Here is a 19600-nt window from a genome sequence, read left to right on the forward strand (position 1 = left end):
TTTCCCTCTAGATTTAAAGTTTCAAAATGCAAGAACTATTAGTTATATTAAACAGTTTACATTCATTAAGGTTTCATTCCTGCCCTGATCAGGCGGGGATTCATGGGGGGAGCTCATGGGGGTTATTACCCTTCCCCTAATCCCTAATATTGTTTAACGCTACAATTTGAGGACTTATTCACCCCAAACTCCCTATTTGAGCCCAAATCTGCACCTTGACTCCTTTTTCCGATGAATGATCCCATCCAAACCAAAAGTTGGATCCGCACTTGCCTCTTATTTAGAAAAACTTAAGGTAAACAGAAGAACAAAACTGAATTGATAGTAGTATAATTTTAGGAGTCCTTCAGATAAATAAATTACATGTATTTCAGCTTTGCAGATTCACGAAATACTCCGCAGAGTTATGGACTTAGAGGGTAACTGATCGACTGCTAGTCCGAGTCTTTAAATTTAAAACCTTCGATTCCCGACACTGACTCCGCAGCCTTGGTTTTTACTGGGAAAGGATTGTTTTTGACATGATTTGTTTTTAATTTCACTTCAAAGTGTTGATTTATATATGATATTTTGGCAGAGGCTAATGAAGCAAAAGTCTGCTTCCTTTGTGCTTTAACTTAAAGAGTTGAGCAGACTTTTTTTTTTCTGATAATGAAAATATTTTATTTAAGTTGACATTTTATTGTTTTACATTAATTTTTAAAGCACATTTATTTATTTTTTAAATTATTTTTCGGCAACAGTTTAAAAACAAACGATTTTTTGTATATAATGTATTATTTTAATAAGCTTATTATTTTTAACCTTTTTTTTTTTTTTTTGAAAAAGGTTAAAAATCTGTTTTTTTAATGGAGAAAAATATATTAGCTGCTTTATTTAAACGGTGCTACTACTTTATTTGTTCGTTTCTTTTTTTTTTTTACTCATCAATTTCTTTAGATAAGTGAGACATATTTTGTTTCTAGAAATCAGCTCAAAATATTAAAAAGTTATGTTTGAAATAATTTGCTGTCTCAGCTAATTTATAGAATATTGATCAGACATTAGAATGTCGATATTGGTATGTAGGAAAGTAGGCTCGTTTAGTTCTGAACGAACTTCTTGTTATACTCTACACTTCTGAAGTTACAGGTTCGTACATGTGAAGGTTTCTTTAGTTTGTTCAAATTAATTCCAGAATTTGTTAAATTTTTATCAAACAATACGTTAAAAGTGGCACGTTTTTTCTTAAATATGCAGAAACGACACTAAAACGGTTTTGTCGATTCGTAATCTTTCTTAGTTTTAAAATATCTAACAAAATTGTAATTTGCAATGTAATATCTGGGCAAAATATGTGCACATTTTTTTTTTCTCTTTGCATTTAAAGTTTTTCAAAGATCAAAAACTGATATGCTCTAGTGCTCAAATTCTTTCTTTGCATTGAAAAATGGGACTCCTTCTAACCCCCAACACTTATATGGAATATAGTTCTAAACATGTACGTCACAACGTTCTCCCATACGTCTCAGTTGGAATGAAGTGTTCATATGGTTCAAAATTTTAACCTAATTTTCAACTACATTGAGAATGAATTTCTGTCCCTGACAACTAGCAAGCGCTTTAAGTAAATCACGAAAAATCCCTAATTTCCGTTGAAAGGAGTCAAATAATTAAATAAATAAATAAATAAATAAATAATAAAATGAAAAAATAAATATTTCTGCGCTGTGTCGGAGTTTTAACAAAGTATTCAACGTATCTCTACGTTTTAAAAGCAGCAAGTCCTCTCCAATATTATGTTTCAACTTACCAAGTTACTTATTAAAGCATACGAATTTTTCGAATTTCCAGTAGGTCCTGAGCACAGATTCTCTTTTACTTGGTATCATTCAATGAACTAAAATTAATTAACTTAAGAAATCGTAATTATTCACTTAGAGTCCAAGCATCAGTCAGGCTGGTATGAAAGTAAAAAGCAAATGAAATGAACGTAAGTAAATATACTGCAGAAATATTTTGCGGTATGTTGCATCGAAAAATGGTGCTAAAATGTTTGCCACAAAGAATGGCACATAACTTGAACTTTGGTATAGCATAAACAATTAATTAACCGCGATAACTAGCACATATTTCACCAAAATGCGATATTTATTATCTATTTTCATTATTATTATTATTATTATTATTATTATTATTTTCAATGCTTAAAAAACTGGACATTAAAGATGCCTCTCTTACCTGCCATCTCCACAGAGTCTTCAGCAAGGCCATCAACTACTTGACCATAACTAGTGCGACAGAAATCTTTAACAGATATAACACCGGCCTGCCGCGGTACTTTTGATGCCCATCAGAATCCGTCTGCCCACCTGTTTTGCTAAAATGCCGTCACAACTGTCACCACAATTCCATCCGAGTGGTGACAGCAGTTGCCAAATGGCCCACAGGTGCAACATCATTCTAAAGGTAAAAACCGTACCCTGCAGGAATAAATCTTTCTCTGATATACACCTGAGCAAAAAAAGAAATCTGAGAGCGCCACCATGAATCCAGAACAAGGGAACAAAACGACAACTCAAGGATTCTCGTTTGTCTCGAGGTACTTGTCCTACAGGTGAAATGGGGAGGAGACAGGACCAACTTGACTCGCAATCTAATTGGCGTAAAAGTTGTGGGTTCCACATAAATCACTCGACAGAACGTGACTGCGATGATGAGACTGATATCATTGGCCGAAAATCAAAACCTCAAGGTTAAATGTTGCGACAATTACTTAAAAAGCATTCGATTATAAGAAGAAGCGTAAAAGTTGAGGACAATAAAAATTTGTTCCTCTTGTAAAGATTCCATTCTTCAGCTACCTTCTTTTATTTTATCTTTCACTTTAAGAAATAGAAATGAAAAGGACCGCTCACTCATGAATCAAAGATGCCCTGAAGTATTCTGCGACTGTAAATTTCTTAATTTTATTCGATTTGCTTAAGTAAGAATTCTAAGAATGGCAGGATACTTAAATTATATACATATACATCATATATACATATACATCATATATATATATATATATATATATATATATATATATATATATATATATATATATATATATATATATATATATATATATATATATATATATATATATATATATATATATATATATATATATATATATATATATATATATATATATATATACATATGTATATATGGTGCTTACACTGTTGTGTTTTGTTAACATTACATATAACTGATTATCTTAACATTTCAAAGTCCAACGTAATTCCAGTCAACGTAAAAATGTGAACCGTTTGTAGAAAGAACAAAAAGTACACGTTATATTTAGAAATTGAAAAAGAAAGATTAGCGCTGCGAAATCTTAAATTGTTGCTTTAGAATTATGCAGCTAAGAGCACATTTCATACTATTTGCGGAACATGAAAAAATTCCCATTAACTGGTAAAATTTATTACTAAAACTCTAACTGTGCTTTCTTCAAAATGAAATATTTAGTTATAAATGTTGATTAATATTGTCGAATATTGATAGTCCAATATTTTTTAAAACGGACTCTCTGCTTTACCAGTACTTCGCAAAACTAAGAATGATCTAATGTTCTATTAATGCTGTCTGTGCAAATTTTTATAATATTTTAATTTCGTAAAGATTGATTTAAAATTATTCATAAATTTTCTCTGTAGAAAAATGTTCTGAATTTTATTTCATCGTAGGTATGTAGCATTTTTTAAAAGTGCCTCGTTAAAATTTCTCTTTATTTAATTAACGAAATTTATTAGGGAATCCGTACAAAAAACAATGTTAATCCATGATCATATTTCGAAGTTTCTATGGAGGATTTCGGCTCTGAATACACGTCTTTTTGCATCGATAAATTGATAAAGGTTTTTTTTTTGTTTTTGTTTTTGTTACGGCGAAACATGCGCCGCATGAAATATATTTTCCATATTTTTTTTTTTTTTTTAATATCGTTGTTTTTATAATTTACTATTCATTGCTGCATTACAAGGTAATTTTTTTTTTCCTTATTACATATTATTTCTTTTTTTTCTTTCTGAAATGTTCAGCTCTGAAGCATAGATCGTCGACCATTGAAACACCGACGTAGTATACCGTATGCACTTTTGACTTTGTTCAGCTGTGACACGCTGAACAAAGTTGCTTAATTGTGACACGCGACCGTTTGACATTTAGTTAAGAACACCAAACACTAGCAGGATTAATGTTTAGTGAAGGGAAAAACTAGAGGAAAATCTTTACAACGTTTTGAACTGATAAGGTAGCCACATTGTAAGAGAAACAACCTTCAAAACAGTAGCGGCGTTTTTTTTTTTTTTTTTTTTTTAATTTTCTTAAAAGGGGCTGGGGGCGGGGCAGGAGACCGTTGGATGCGCTTCAAGATTCAGCAGTGAGCATTCAGTGTTACTTCAATTCTGAAACAAAGATCGTGTTACTGCTTTTATAAAAAAATATTAGAGTAACTTCTTGAAATCCAGTTTGAAATTCTTGACACATCTTAGGTCAACCTAATTCTTTGAGCGTTTTTTATTTTGACGTAGTAATTTCATTAATAGTAATAAACACTCAAATTATCAATTTGACTTAACAAATGTCATAAAGAAAAAAGCATGGGAAAAATCTCTTTATTATACTTTTGGCTGCTGATGCAGACCCTCTGCAAAGGAAACAACTTAACGAAATAGTTGTAGCATTTTTATTTTTAATTATTATTTTTTTCTCGTGATTGCACAATGTGCAGTAGTAAGCAAATAGCGTAACACATGATTTTAATCTAACTCTTTTCTTTTTTGCTTCGAATCACTGAAACAAATATGCTATTATTGATTTTGTAAAACACATTAAACAGTATAATTTCTCGAAATAAAGCAATCATGAAATTCGATACATTTGGTTGATATTTGCTGTGTCAACTTAATTCTTTTAGTGTTTTTTTTATTATTAAGTGGTTTTGCCACTTAATAATGAAAGCAATCGAAGCATTAAATTGACATAGTAAATTTCATAAGAAAAAGAAAAAAAAAGGATAGAAAAATCTGTACAATACTTTTGACTGCAAATGTAGGCACCTTCCAAGAAAAAAAGAAAACGTTTGGAACGGTACCTGATTTTAAACTTTTTTTTTAAATTTTCTGAAATTACGTGATTGCACGATGCCTTTTAAGCTTCAGAAGTGAATGCAAATATTTATGATATAATTCTTACTAATTTTAGCTTCGAGTTATTGAAACAAAGATCCCCATTATTGATTTTGCAAAACAATATTAAAGTAATTTCTCGAAATAAAACGCAGCCTGAAATTCAGAGCATTAAATTGCTATTTATTACGTCAATTTAATTATTTGAGTGTTATTTGTAAATAAGTGGTTCAGTTTCATAATAACAAAAAAAACTCATAACATTAAGTTGACATGAGAAATGAATGCCACATGGTAAAATAATAATAACAATAAAATAAAAAAAATCTGTAAAACATTTTTGACTGTCAATACAGTTTTTTTTGCAAGAGAACCAAATTACAAAACAGAACCGACTTTAAAAAAACGGTTTTTATAAAATTGCGCTATTCAAAGCAGCGCTTAAAATTACAGGTGGGAATAAATAGTGTCACATATGATGCAATTCTAACTTCTTTTGAATTATTGAAACATATCAAATTATAGGTTTTGTAAAAATATAGATATATAGCAACCAAATTCCATACCTCTATAAGTATTTTTCATTGTATTCAACAATGAAGACAAATGCTACGATTAAAACATTTTTACACTTTGTATGTTTCATGCAATTTGCATGAAAAGCAAATATTTGAAAGAATTTTTTTTTTAAATTGGTTCCAAATGAAATTTGTTGTTAAATTTTTCTGTTTGAGAAAATAGCTAATTTTTTCTTGATACTTTTGCAGAAACACATGCTTTTACCAGAAGAAGGATTACATTTTGAAGGAGTTATAAAAGGAATGAACAGTAAAGAACGCAAAATGTACACGCAATCAACGATTAGGTACTATTAAAACTCATTTTCTGCATTTTTTTTTTACTTAGTTTGTCTATGTTTCCATTTTCCCCCTTCAAAATAAAAGTTTTGAAAAGGAAAATCGAATTGATTTTGAATTCGTCAAAAAGCACTAAAACGAAACAAATAAGAAAAAAAGGAGAAAATTTTTTATAACACCTTTGACTGCTTCACTTTGTAAGGGAAACAACGTACAAAATACCGGATCAATTCATTATTATCCTTTTTACATAGTAATTGAATACACGGCACCAATTTTAAAGCATAACAAATCATAAAAAAATTGTTAGTCAACCAAAACAAAAAAAAAATCAATTATTTTTAAAAACCATAATGGAGTAACTCTCTTATAGGTTTTTCCCACACTTGACCTGCATTAGCATAAAAAACACTGTATTTTTGATGAAAACATCGTTTATCAAAACAATACCTATTTATAAAGCATAAAATTTGCAATGATTGCAGTTTCGTCGGACGTTCTTTCATTTATGATAAAACTCACTTCTTTTGCAACGAAAAAAGAGCTCCTTGTAAACTTGAAACACGTGTGTGAAATCATTCGTATTTTTTGTACTTTTTCTACATTAATTTTATCATTTATATTTACTTTCGTTTCAAAAGCATACGGAAATGTCTATAGTTTCATTTCCTCTGCGTGGGAAGGGGGATAAGTAATAATATTGTCCGAAATTCTTTTTAAAATTATTTTCCGGATAGAGCATCATCAAGTTGTGTACCAAATTAGTGATTGAGTGGAATTAAACTTTGCTTCAAATTCAAAGCACTGCATCGACTTTCCGATAACTGTCCTTAACATTTATAGTGTCCGCCACATTACATATCAGTCTAAAGAAGTTTAAAATTTGAATATATTTTCAGCAACCAGACATTCTGAAGTGAATCTTGCCGTATTTTGAGGTTGTTTTGCATCTTTTCGGCGTTAAAAAATCTTAAGGTAAATACTTCCTCGCTTCCAGGACGTTTCAACATGGATATTGATTTTTTCTCTAAATATTTCATCATTTCCCTTCTCTTTAAATTTTTTTAAAGAAAATTATTTGTTCTTATTTAGAAAGTTCGTTTCAATATTTTTTTATTCAACGGTGGTTTGTGAAATTACATTACTGCTATTATTATTATTACTATTAATGTTAGTATTAGTATTAGTATTTATAAGGTAACAACAATTTTCTTTTCGCTTTTTTTTTTTTTTTTTTCGTAAATTTGCTTAGATCAAAACTAAAGATTTTTTTAAATTCAGACGACGATTGTATTACAATATAATTTAATTTTTGTTATGCACAAAAAATAAAAACAGGAGAAAAATCTTTACAGCCATTTTGACTGCTAATGCAATAACTTTGTAAGGGAAACAACTTACAAAAATGGTTTTTTTTTTTTTTTTTTTTTTCGAAAATTTTTGAATTGCATGATCTGCATGAGATTTTTATAACATGAATGTAATCACGTGTACTTACTTATTTGATTGTAACCAAAATTTCCAAGTGATAATGGTGCCTAACATGTCAGGTTTCTTAACTCTATAGCTTCTATAACATTTTCATGCACCCTCGCTTATAATGTGATAAAAAGAATTTAATTCCATATATATTTAAATAATTAAACATATAAAACAGCTTATTAGTATACACAGTGAAAAATATCATCTGTAATTGTTTAATAGAATATTTTATTTGAATTAGAATTGCTGTAAGTTTTCGAAGTGGCAACACTTAATATTTTAGTTTATCACTTATTCCGCAAGAAAATGTTTTTTCCACCCTTACAGATAAAAGTCGGTTTGACGAAAAAAAAATTTTCAACCCTATTGATAAAAATGACAAAGGATTTTTTCATTTGAAAAGTACTTTTCCTAAATTGAGTGATACTAAATTAAAAGAAGACATTTTTGTTTGCCCACAATTAAAAACGCTTATGAAAGAACAATGACCTTGATGAAAATCTTACCCAAAAAGAACTAGCGACTTGTTTGTCTCTAAAGGAGGCAATTCGGGGATTTTTAGTCAGTCATAAAACTAAAAATGCCAAATTTTTAGTGAAAAACTTGTTGCAAAAATATGAAATGGTGGAGAGTGCAGAATGTCATTTACATTTCTTACATTCTCAATTCCAATTCTTTCCCTTCTAATCTTCCAGTGGTGAGTGATGAGCAAAGTGAAAGCTTTCATCAAGATGTTAAACGTATAGAATAACCTTACCAAGGAAAATGGAATGCAAAAATGTTGAAAGATTACTGTTGGTTTCTAATTCAAAAGGATTTAACTATTCACAAAAGGAAAAGTTAAATTCTAATCATTTTCTTTTATAGCACGTGGATTATTTTTCTATTCAGTGATAAGACCTGTGCAATTTCTCCTCACAATGTATGTATAAGTGTATATTATTATTATATTTGCATTAAGATTCAAAATTTAAGAAACAAAACATGTTTAGATTAGATTTAAACTGTAATTAAAAATAATTAATTACAGTTTTTAGTCATTTATGGAAATTAAATTTGTCATAGCTTTAAAATGGTACGTGTTGCAAGAATTTAGTTTATATATTCATGTTTAGCACGCCCAGATTGAAGAAAATCAGGTGTTTTTCTCAACGTTATAGAAAAAAAAGTAAAATTTTGTCACACAGAGTAGTATTATTTGTAATATTAATATTTATAAACTAACAAAAATTTTCTTAATGTTTTTTCCGTAAATTTTTTTACAGCTAAACTAAAGATTTTCATAAAAATTCAGAGAAGGATCGTATTTTGTTACCTTTTTACAATACATTTTGATTTTATTTTTGTAAAAAAAAAAAAAACTGGACAGAAATCTTTACAACCATTTTTACTGCTGATGCAGCCATTTTGTAACGTAAACAACTGGCAAAAAACGTGCTAGATTTTTTTTTTTTTTAATTTTCTAAAATTGAACAATTGCACGATTCACAATATTATTATTATTATTATTATTACTAGCTGCGTCGCCCGGCTTTGCACGGTCTACCTCGAAAATAAAAGTTATGTCAGGTGACGCATGTTCGATAATCAGGCTTCAACTAGAGGGGGAAAAAAATACTTCAAAATCTCCCGTCAAAATAATGATTCTTAAAGAAAGAAAACGGCAATCTAAACTTCCCGAATATATCAAACGGATTAACTTCTGCTGGCAGTACAAAAAAGAAAGAAAGAAGACAAATCGCCGAATAATAAACAAAAAGGGAAATTGCATATCAAAACAAAAAAAAAAAAGGAAAATATTTAGTCACAGTCAAGAAAAAAAAATGGCAACCTTCTGAATGATTTTCGCGCTAATTGAAATGATTTTTTTCCCGGTGATTTTACAGCCTTGGTTTTTTTGGAAATTCGAAGGAATTAATTCAATTTCAGGGATATTTTTCGTGTCTTTCGAATGGCGCTAAATAAAAACTGAACGGATACTTATTTCGAGTAGAAAAGGCCATTTAATGCCATTTTCGGGGCTGAAAATTAAAATTCGAACGGAGCGATTCTTTTTTGGCGTTCGAACCTCCCCCCCCCCCCCACTACGTTCCTTCTCAGTTACCCAAGTACCTTCCTGCCAGATTTGATAGCGATCCGATGTAAACTGTGGATTTGTATAGGGAACATAGTACACATACACACACACACACATTTTTTTTTATAAAGGTTGCTGTTATTATTGTTGTTGTTGTTGTTGCTGCTGTTGTTATTTAAAATCAAAATATGGCTTTGTCGGCAAATTTAATCGAAATACTGCGCCTTGATGTGCAATCAAATTTCTGACTACAGGACTATCTGAAAACATAAAAAATATTATGTTCTTGCAGTAACTTGCAAACCACGCTAATCACAAAAAGACTCGATATGATTTCAATCAATTATATTATGAAGATCATAGCAAGAATATTATATTGGAGCTCAATTTGCTCTAATGATGCATCACTTTCATCTTTCATATGAATTTCATCAATTCAGTTCACTTTTGAATGAATTACAGTCACAATTTTTTGCCTATCTGAAAACATTTTACCTTGAGCCTAAGTTCAACAGTTGATCTTTAAAAGACACTTTTTCTCTCAAACTTAATTCACAGAACGTTTCGTTTCACTTTATTAGAATTTTATTTTTAAGTTAATAACTTTTAGTTACATTTGTTTCTTAAAGTGATGTAGGAGTAATTATTTTAATCTAAAAGCATTTTCAAAATTGTTCCATTATAATTTTTAGTGTTAATTTAATCATGTACACTTTAGCCAATTTATTTAATACATATATTTACTTTTTAATCATCTTGATTTTTCATAATTATAAACTTCTTAAAAAAAAACATCATTTCCTCAAATACAAAGCATTTTTAATGATGCATTTAATTTATTTTATTCTTGCTTTTATTCATTTGTTTTTCGAATTACAAAGTCCTAAGTTACAAAACATTTTAATGTGTTGCTGCATTTCTAACGGAAATTCCACTTTATGGCAAATATTTCATCTTCAACAAAAACAAATACTTCGTTGTTTCAGCTAGTTTGAATTTTTGAAATATTTTTTTAAACTACAAACCAGTTGAACCTGGGAAATATTTTTGCATATCAGATTTTAACTGCATTAAAACTTTCATAAGTATGTTATATTAAAAATTACAGAGATGTAATAACACCGTTTTTTCCCTCTCTGAAACACTCACATTAGTTATCCGCCCGGAATTTCTTTCAGTAGTCTGCGAGGAGATTAAAAATCCATAAGTACTCTGCAAGGTAGACAAGCATTAGAAAGGGAATGCTTGAAAATAAAATACTAAATTTAAAAAATTACGAATAAAACGAAATCCTAAACACAGGTCAGACTCAAGTACTTTTGACCTCTTCTCCACTGAGTACTGCTGCGTAGATTTAGGCACCTTTTCCTGTTTTTGAGCAATCACATTGCTTATTATTCTCATTTGACCTTTGAATGACGTTCCTATGTGATTTTATTTTCCCCCCGCCTCCCTATGCAGCACCACTGTCGACCGGCCCCTCCCGATGCTACTCCTCCAGCGAAAACCATCTTCAGGTTGCGTCCATATCCTACACACACGCACGCATATATACACACACACACACACTCATGCATGCACACAAACACACACGCATACATACATACAAACATACACCTACACACACATACCCACACACTCATACCTGTACACAGACACAAACACACACGCATACACACACACACTCATACCCGGACACAAACACACACGCCTACATACACACACACTCGTGATTTTGAAAAACATAATTTGAATTAAAAATTTCAGAATTCAAATTAATTTTCTTTTCTTTTTTTTTTTCACTTTGAATTGCAGTTTTCTGCTTTAAATTTAAGAAATTCGTACAGAAAATTAAAAAAAAAGCCTTTCCAATTCAGAAACAGGCTGCAGACCTTCACGCTGTTTCTGCTATCAGGGTTTACCGTATTTTAACAGTGTTCATAACTGGTTTCAGTGGTACAGTATATTCAAACTTATCATGTTGTTGCAAAAAAAAAATAAATAAATAAATAATAAATAAATAAAAATATTTTTAGCCGTAAGTTACAGCAGTTTTTTTAACAGTAAGTTTCCCAGGCTGATGAGTTCTAATAGGAATGAAAGTGCAGTCTCTGAATTGTCATAATTGGGCTATGTGGTACATTGTATGCAAAGAAAAATGCATTTGCAAAACTAAAGAAAAAGGGAGATTTTAAAACTATTGGAGCAACCCCTTTTTTTTCTTTTGAAAGAGAGAATTATAGTTGAAAATCTAAGAAGTATTACTTTTTATATGCAAGTGATACAAACAATGAATTCAGATAAAATATGTAGGGAGGAAAAGAGCCATAAGTCCCCCCCCCTTTCAGAACAAAAACGTTGGTCAGGAGATGAGTTTGAAGTTTTTATAAATAAATAAATAAAAATGGACATAGGGTTCTTTACCTCCGAGTACAGAAATATTGTTTGATAAAATTCAAAAACATATTGACACTTTTTAGGTAATTAACCTGATATATTGAAGGAACATTGATCAGCTACGAATCAAAATTAATATTTAAGAAGAAATCTTTTTTTAATGATTTTTTTCCCTGACTGTTAGAAAAGTATCTGTTGCAAAGATTCTATCTCATTAAAACTTTGTCTTTTCTAGCATGAATAACATACGAAAAAATTAATAGAAAAATCTCTCCGGAAATGAGAATTTAGTAAAGTACTTCTCATGGTAAAAATAATACAAAACGAAGATGCATTCAGCTTCAAAAGTAAATATTTATTTATTTTTGTGAAAAAATCAGCAATAAATATAGAAGTAGGCAAAAAGTCTCCACCCATATGATGTATGTTAGGGTGGTTTGAAAAAAAAATCGATTTTTTTTTATTTCGAAATCGTGTTACCTCTCAAAAGTTGTAGTTTGGTATCCTCAACTGAGTGAAATATAAAAAAAAACATTCTAAGTTGTTATCTTCAATTCGCGCATTAGTTTGTAAATTAGAAAAAAAAAAATGTTAAAAAAACGTTAAATTTTTCAAAAAATAATAAAATTTGTTTTTTTTTTTTTCAAATATTTTTGTAAGGCAACAGCCATAAATTGTCAGTATACTGCGTAGTTTGAACCTATTAAAATATGTTATAGCTTTTACATAAGGTCTTTCGTTTGCGCATGTGTCTTAAATTGGGCTAAAATCTAATGAAATTTGAAGCCCAATGTAAGGCGTATGCGCGAACTAAAAATCTAATTTAAAAGCTAAAAATTATTTCTTAGGTTCAAATTACGCTACATACTGACAATCTATGGCAGTTGGGTTATGAAAAAAAAAAAAAAAACTAATTTAATTATTTTCTGAAAATTTCAATTTTTAACATATTTTTTCAAACTTTCAGCCTTATGACCGAATTGAAGATGTCAACTAAGATTTTTTTTTTAATTTTTCACAATTGAGGATGCCAAACTACAACTTTTGAAAGGTAACGCGATTCCAAAATAAAAAAATTGATTTTTTCGAACCACCCTAATTTATGTACACCTATTTGTATATTAAACTATACACCGCTGTTCAAATGCGGGAAACTTGGTAATAATTGCAAAATTAAATATTTATACTTCCTAGAAAAAGTACTTGTAGAGGAATGTGGAACAAAGTGAAATAGTTAAGATATCTTACCTTTTACAAGATGCAAAAATTAGAATGTTGTTTTGAAAATCACAGCGCATAAAGAAAAACAACGCATTTCATGATAAAATTTGCATTGAAACCTTGTTTTTTATTTTTGGTGGCAAATTTGTAGATTCAAAAAAAGGTGGGAAAATAAAATATTTCTCTAATGAAAGATTTACGATCTCATTATTAAAAATATTTTGATTAAATGAATGAGCAATTAAAAAAACGAATAAATAAGTAAATTAATTTATTAATGCATCAGAAATAATAAATTAGTGATTAAAATAGTGAATGCTGAATAATTGAGAAAATGGGTGATTGAATGATTAAATCAGTAAATTTTTAATTGAAAGAATGTAAAGAAATTCATTAGTTAATGAATACATTAGTGATTTCAAAAGTAATTGAATAAGTAAACGAAATGAAGTATTTAGTTTTGCCCCATCTGCTTTGGCCCGAATGCATTTCACTAATCGGACAAAACATTTTTTTAAAAATAAGCTTAATATTAAATAAGGGAATAATGCATCGAATATTAGTGCGTCTCAATAATTAAAGTACCAAAAAAAAAAAAAGAACTTTATCATACTATAAAGACGAAAATAATTTAAGATTAAAAATTACAACACGAGAATCAATTTTTGAATATTGCTTGTATACTGTCATATGATTTGATTTTCAAAGGTTACTTTTTCCTGACTGGAATTGACAACATATGTTGCTATTCAAATTTAAATTATTATCAGATAGGTGTCTAATATTTCACTACTAGCTGTACCCGCACGGCTTTGCACGTAGTAGAAAATTAAAAAGTTATTTGGTTCGCCTGTATATTTACAAATAACGGATGATGAATTTCTTGCCAATTTGCTATGCTAATTTGCTCGCCGATGTAGCTTGCTCGCCACATTATAGTTATTTGCGCGCCCACGTTATGAAAATTTGCTCGGTAAAATGTTCTTAAAATTGGAATAGAAAAAGAACAAAATCGAATTTTCAATAAACTGCTTTGGAGTGCACACCCCATGCTACAAACTAATTTTGAGCCAAATTTCATAAACATTGGCCAAACGGTCTAGGCGCTATGCGCGTCACAGACATCCAGACAGAGATCCAGACTTTCAGCTTTCTTATTAGTAAAGATTTCAAGTTGTCCCGTTATTTCACTTTGTCTCACATTTCCCTAGTTTCGTTTTGCTATCTGCACAGCAGAAAACATTTCACTTCAATAGAGAACTGCGACTTGTGAAATGTACAAATTTAGCTATATCTTAAATCAACAATAACCAATATCACATTTTGACCAAGTTAATTTACGATAGAGATCATGGGCGCACATATGCAAAATTGTAAGGGGGACTCAGATATTTTAACCATGGTTTAGTATGATATTTTCCCCATGAAAACCATTTTTAGAACAGATTAGAGTCATTAAAATTGGACATTTTTAATTACTTATTCATTAATGGCTGGAAAAGAAACATTTTTACATTTTTGCAAAGAAAAAAATACTAAAAACAAGGAAGTTCTAATTTCTAGGGAGGGGGGCTCAAGCCCCCCTTGCCCCCCCCCCTATATGGGTGCCCTTGATAGAGATCTATGCACGAAGATGTTTCGGTGCAGCAAGAATCAAGGCGATTCAGCGTCATAGCATTGAGCTATGTAATCACATTTACCAATGATCCTGAGATTCCTGAAGATGTATTTAAGTATTTTATTCAGAGATAAAACAATGAATGTCACTCACAATTCAATTACAATTAACTTAATTTAAAATTATGTGTACGTTTCTAATGTGTTCAAAATTTCATTGGACTCGTAACAGTTAGAAAGTGGCAGAAAATAATTTAAGAAAGTTTAAGACGATTTTTTAAATTTGACTAATAAATAAATAAAATAAAAATAAATAAATAAAAGACGATTTAATAAAGTAAAGAAATAAATAAAACGAAGTAAAATAACTGTAGAAACTGCTTTACCGTTTTTAATTGCCACTTATCCAAAAGCAACGCATCGAAAAACAACGTAATTTAAGGGAGAGCTGGAATAAATCATAGTTTCGAAAAACCCGATGGTCAATTTTGAAAGACGTCCATGAATTATGTCCATCAGAAAATGCTTTAATATATATTTTTTTTTAACTTCTTATGGTGGGTACAAAAGACAATATTGACATCAAAGCAAAACTGATGAACAAAGAGATATCAAGGAATAACAATGGAATGACAGTAGAGATTGTCTTTTGCTTCTCAGTATCGTTACCAAGTGTCACAATAAATAACCAACGATTTTTACAGATCTATCCCGCTTCAACATTCAAATAAAAAAAAAGTGAAATAAAAAAATAAATAAGTAAAATAAAGTGAAATGAGATAAATAAAATAAAATAAATACCAATTGAGTAAAATAAAAAAAATAATAATAAAATGGAAAAAAAATTAAAAAAAAAAAACAAATTTAGAAACTGTTATACCATTTTTGTTTACCACATTACTAAGAAAAATATAATTTCAGAACTTGACAATGGATTACTTGGCTTCGTATCAGTTCTCAATTCCATTTCAATATCTCTTCTGCCTCAATTCTTTCTTAACATACCCTGTCTTAGTTCTCTCTCATTATCTCTCCTTGTCCCTCTTCCATCCTATAAGATCGCTCCTGTTGTGATTCCATCTCAATATCTCTCCTGGCTCAATTCTATCTCAGTATTTCCAAAATCACGTCCAAATCGATAAAAATCACAAATTATGGAAGTCATAGGTCACGGTGCATGACGTAAAGAAATTTTAACATTCATTGCCGACATCTTCATTCAGTCCGACTTTTGCACACTTGTTCAGCAATCCGTGAACTATAACGATTCTCTAACATCCTCTTCAAAACATCATCGGAGATTAGCGATTGTTATTAGCTCGTAAAATGGAAAGACAGACAAATACGTCATCCTTTGTAGGACCGTCTACGCACAAATGATTCTGTAAATTTGACGAAAAGAAAGGGAAAACAGGAGAAGAGAAAAGAAATGTTGATGAGTTTTCAGTGATGATCAGAATAAGTTGGGTGAGAAGAAATTACTGATTGGCTATAGAAAGTTCTGGCAGGGGTGGCAAATAGGGGGGTCAAGAGGGGCGGTCGCACCCCCAAATTTTTTGAGCAGAATGATAGAAAATGGGTGAATTCAATTTATGTAAGTCAGAAATCAATGTTCATAAAAGAAAATCTTGCTGGTTCTCAGCAAATATTTGATGAAACTCGACACATTCTCAGACTAGAAAAAGTGTTTTTCGTTATTTGGATGATGACTTAGAAATTCATGAACTATTTCCGGCTTTTCAGAACATAGAAAACTGATAGAGAACCATGGTTAATTTTCACTAAAGAAGACATTGCCTCATATTAGGCTAAATATTTCACACTTGTGGTTTTCACAAGAAAATTCCTTGATGTTTTACATTAACTTTTACGCTCATTTTTTAAGTGTATATTTATTTAATGAGTGTTCATCGCTTTCTTCTGCTAGAAACACGTTTCAGCTGCTCAATACATTATAATGCTTTCATAGAAACTTCTTAAAAATGCATGTGATTATTGAATAAAAAAAGACATATTAACCAAATACCTTTTATGGGGCTCTATAATTATGCAATCGCGGAGTGACACAATATAATCTTCAAGAGCTAAAACGATAAAATCATTTCTCTATAGCTTCAAAGCAGTGATTTGACGACTGGAAGAATTATTGCAAAACGATTCTGTCAATGGTGAAAAAGCTCATGCCCTTTAGCATGTATGACTTCGTTTGAATTTTTATCCAATTTGTTTGCATCGGGGAAAGGTTTTTGAAAAATGCTTTACTCTATCAAAATTTATATCTCCAATCCGCTACTCGACTATTCAAACCACAGTTCAATCTACAGTTGATCTGTGCACCATACTACCACGGTTCAATCTACAATTGAAACTGAAAATAGATTTTTTTTTCATAGATGTATATTTCAATCAATCGTGAAATCTTTCAAAAAAGGCGCAAAAAATAAATAAATAAATAAATAAATAAACCCACATGATGATTTGAAGTCAAACATTGATTTTTGAATGTTTTGCATGAAGTAATAGATTTAGTTTCGAATGAAATTAACACAAGATTTAATGATAATTATTTTTCTGTATGGTTGGCTGGGATTATGGTTATTTGGATTGGATTCTGAAAACGAAAAATAAAATGCTTCAACTGTGGGTAAAATTTTTAGCTTGAGGCAAGAAAAATTACAAGCAATACAGTGTCAAAAATTCAGGAAGATTTTCTGGTAATTGTTACTGTAAAATAACGGGCTTACAGCATCACTGTTACTGGCAACATGGATGCCAGTAACAATTCCCGTAAATTTTCCGGAGCATTTTTTACTGTGTATACCGACAGAATGGTTTTCACATCCAGATACTGCAGTTTCGTTCTTGTTATGGATTCATCAGTCTGGAATAATGAATAACGGAGCTGGAGGCAGATGATATCTCATTGAAACTGAGAGCACCGACATGACTAGATTATTCAATGATGAAAAGTTTAAGCGCCTCACAGTTTTTGAAGTAGCCTGGATGATTTTGAAGAGCAAGATATAAAAAGTGTTTTCATACATAACTTTGTGTTACTTCAATTATTTTTTAACTATTACAATCAGCTCAGCTAGTAGAGAAGGATTTTTTTTATGTCTCAGGAGATTAGAGAAATATTTTCGAAGCACAAAGGGGGGAAAAATACCTTTTCCATTTAGCTGAACTGGCAAAACAGCACGACATTGGGAACTGATAGGTTAGTAACACGATTCCCCTGCTCTTCCGAATTCCAAAAATCATGCATTATAACTTTTCCAAAAGGCATAAAAACTTTAGTAGCGAGATGTTTTGTATGATAACTTTTTAGTCAATGAATCAAAATTTTAATTGTTTCTAAACACTAATTTTATTTATATTAAACCGATTTTATGACAACTTCTTGTTAGCTAATGTCTGTTTTGTTTCGCTTTGGGATTATACATATTTAAGAAACTCGACCCCCCAAATGAAATGGTGAAATGCCGCCCCTGAGTTCTGGTACAACAGAAAACGGGAAATCAACTTCCCATGCGTCAGAAAAGATTTATAATATTAATTATCAATTAGTTTTAGTTTTCTAGAGGTCTTAGATCATCCTTTGTAGTACCGTCCACGCACAAATGATTTCGTAAGTTTGACGAAAAGAAAAGGAAAACAAGGGAAGAGAAAAGAAACGTTAATGAGTTTTCTGTGATGATCAGAAAAAGTTGGGTGAGAAGAAATTACTGATTGACTATAGAAAGTTCTGGTACAACAGAAAACGGGAAATCAACTTCCCGTGCGTCAGAAAAGATTTATAATATTAATTATCAATTAGTTTTAGTTTTCTAGAGATCTTAGATCCTCCTTTGTAGTACCGTCCACGCACAAATGATTTCGTGAGTTTGACGAAAAGAAAAGGAAAACAAGGGAAGAGAAAATTGATGTAAATGAGTTCAAAGTGATGATCAGAAAATATTGGGTGAGAAGAAATTTTTGATAGGCTTTAGAAAGTTTTGGTACAACAGAAAACGGGAAATCATCTTCCCGTAGTACATCAAAATACATTTTTATTATTAATTATCAATTAGTTCTGTTTGCTAGAGGTTTTTTTTTTTCAAAAAAAATTTTTTTCTCAGAGAAAAAAAAATAACCACATAAACAGTCGCGTTCCTTTATAACGAAGTCGAAAGAAGCAATAAAAAGTTTGTTATTACCGTAATTTCGTTACGAAACACAATACAATAAATAATTCACAATAAAATGTGAAAAAAAATTAATTCTTCAAACATTTTTTTTGAGCTTTTTTTTAAAAAAAAACTAAGGGGGAGGGGGGTATTTTTAACCCTTTTAATACAAAAGGGTTAGTTTTTTCTGCGTAGAACAAGATTTTTATCATTGGAACCAATTTTCTGCTTTCGTTGAATTTTTCTCTGAACAGCTTTATCTGATTTCTTTTCTTAAAACAAGGGGAATCAAAACTATTACGCTATCGTCACATACGCTGTCGCTATATACGCTATCATCATTCATTATCTATGAACTGTCTATAAGCGGCAGAGGCGGCTGTATTTCTTTTTGAAGATAGAATACTAACACTATTGTAAAAGAACATAAATGTAGGAAAATTGATTGAAAGCTGTTATATGTAATTTAAATGTTTTCAAAGATTTTAAAATGTTCGATTAGACTGATTTCTTTAAAAAAAAACGTTATCACAAAATTAATAGAGAAAAATTATAGCTGAATTTTTTAAGTGAAACATTTCACTACAAAGTAACTTAGTGCTTATGATTTTTTATGGTATCACATGT

At 30.3% G+C, this 19600-nt stretch overlaps 1 protein-coding gene across 1 annotated transcript in view; it reads right to left on the minus strand.

The window, feature by feature from the left end:
- The window catches only part of LOC129222205 (homeobox protein abdominal-B-like), a 76323-nt gene extending 73979 nt beyond the window's left edge, over positions 1 to 2344 (minus strand). Inside the window, 1 exon segment of the mRNA XM_054856676.1 lies at positions 2221 to 2344. Within this exon segment, the coding sequence (XP_054712651.1) occupies positions 2221 to 2253 (33 nt within the window). The 5' untranslated portion in view covers positions 2254 to 2344.
- Positions 2345 to 19600: the final 17256 nt, after the last annotated feature.

This window comes from Uloborus diversus, chromosome 5 (assembly GCF_026930045.1).
Source record: "Uloborus diversus isolate 005 chromosome 5, Udiv.v.3.1, whole genome shotgun sequence".
Lineage (NCBI taxonomy): Eukaryota > Metazoa > Arthropoda > Arachnida > Araneae > Uloboridae > Uloborus > Uloborus diversus.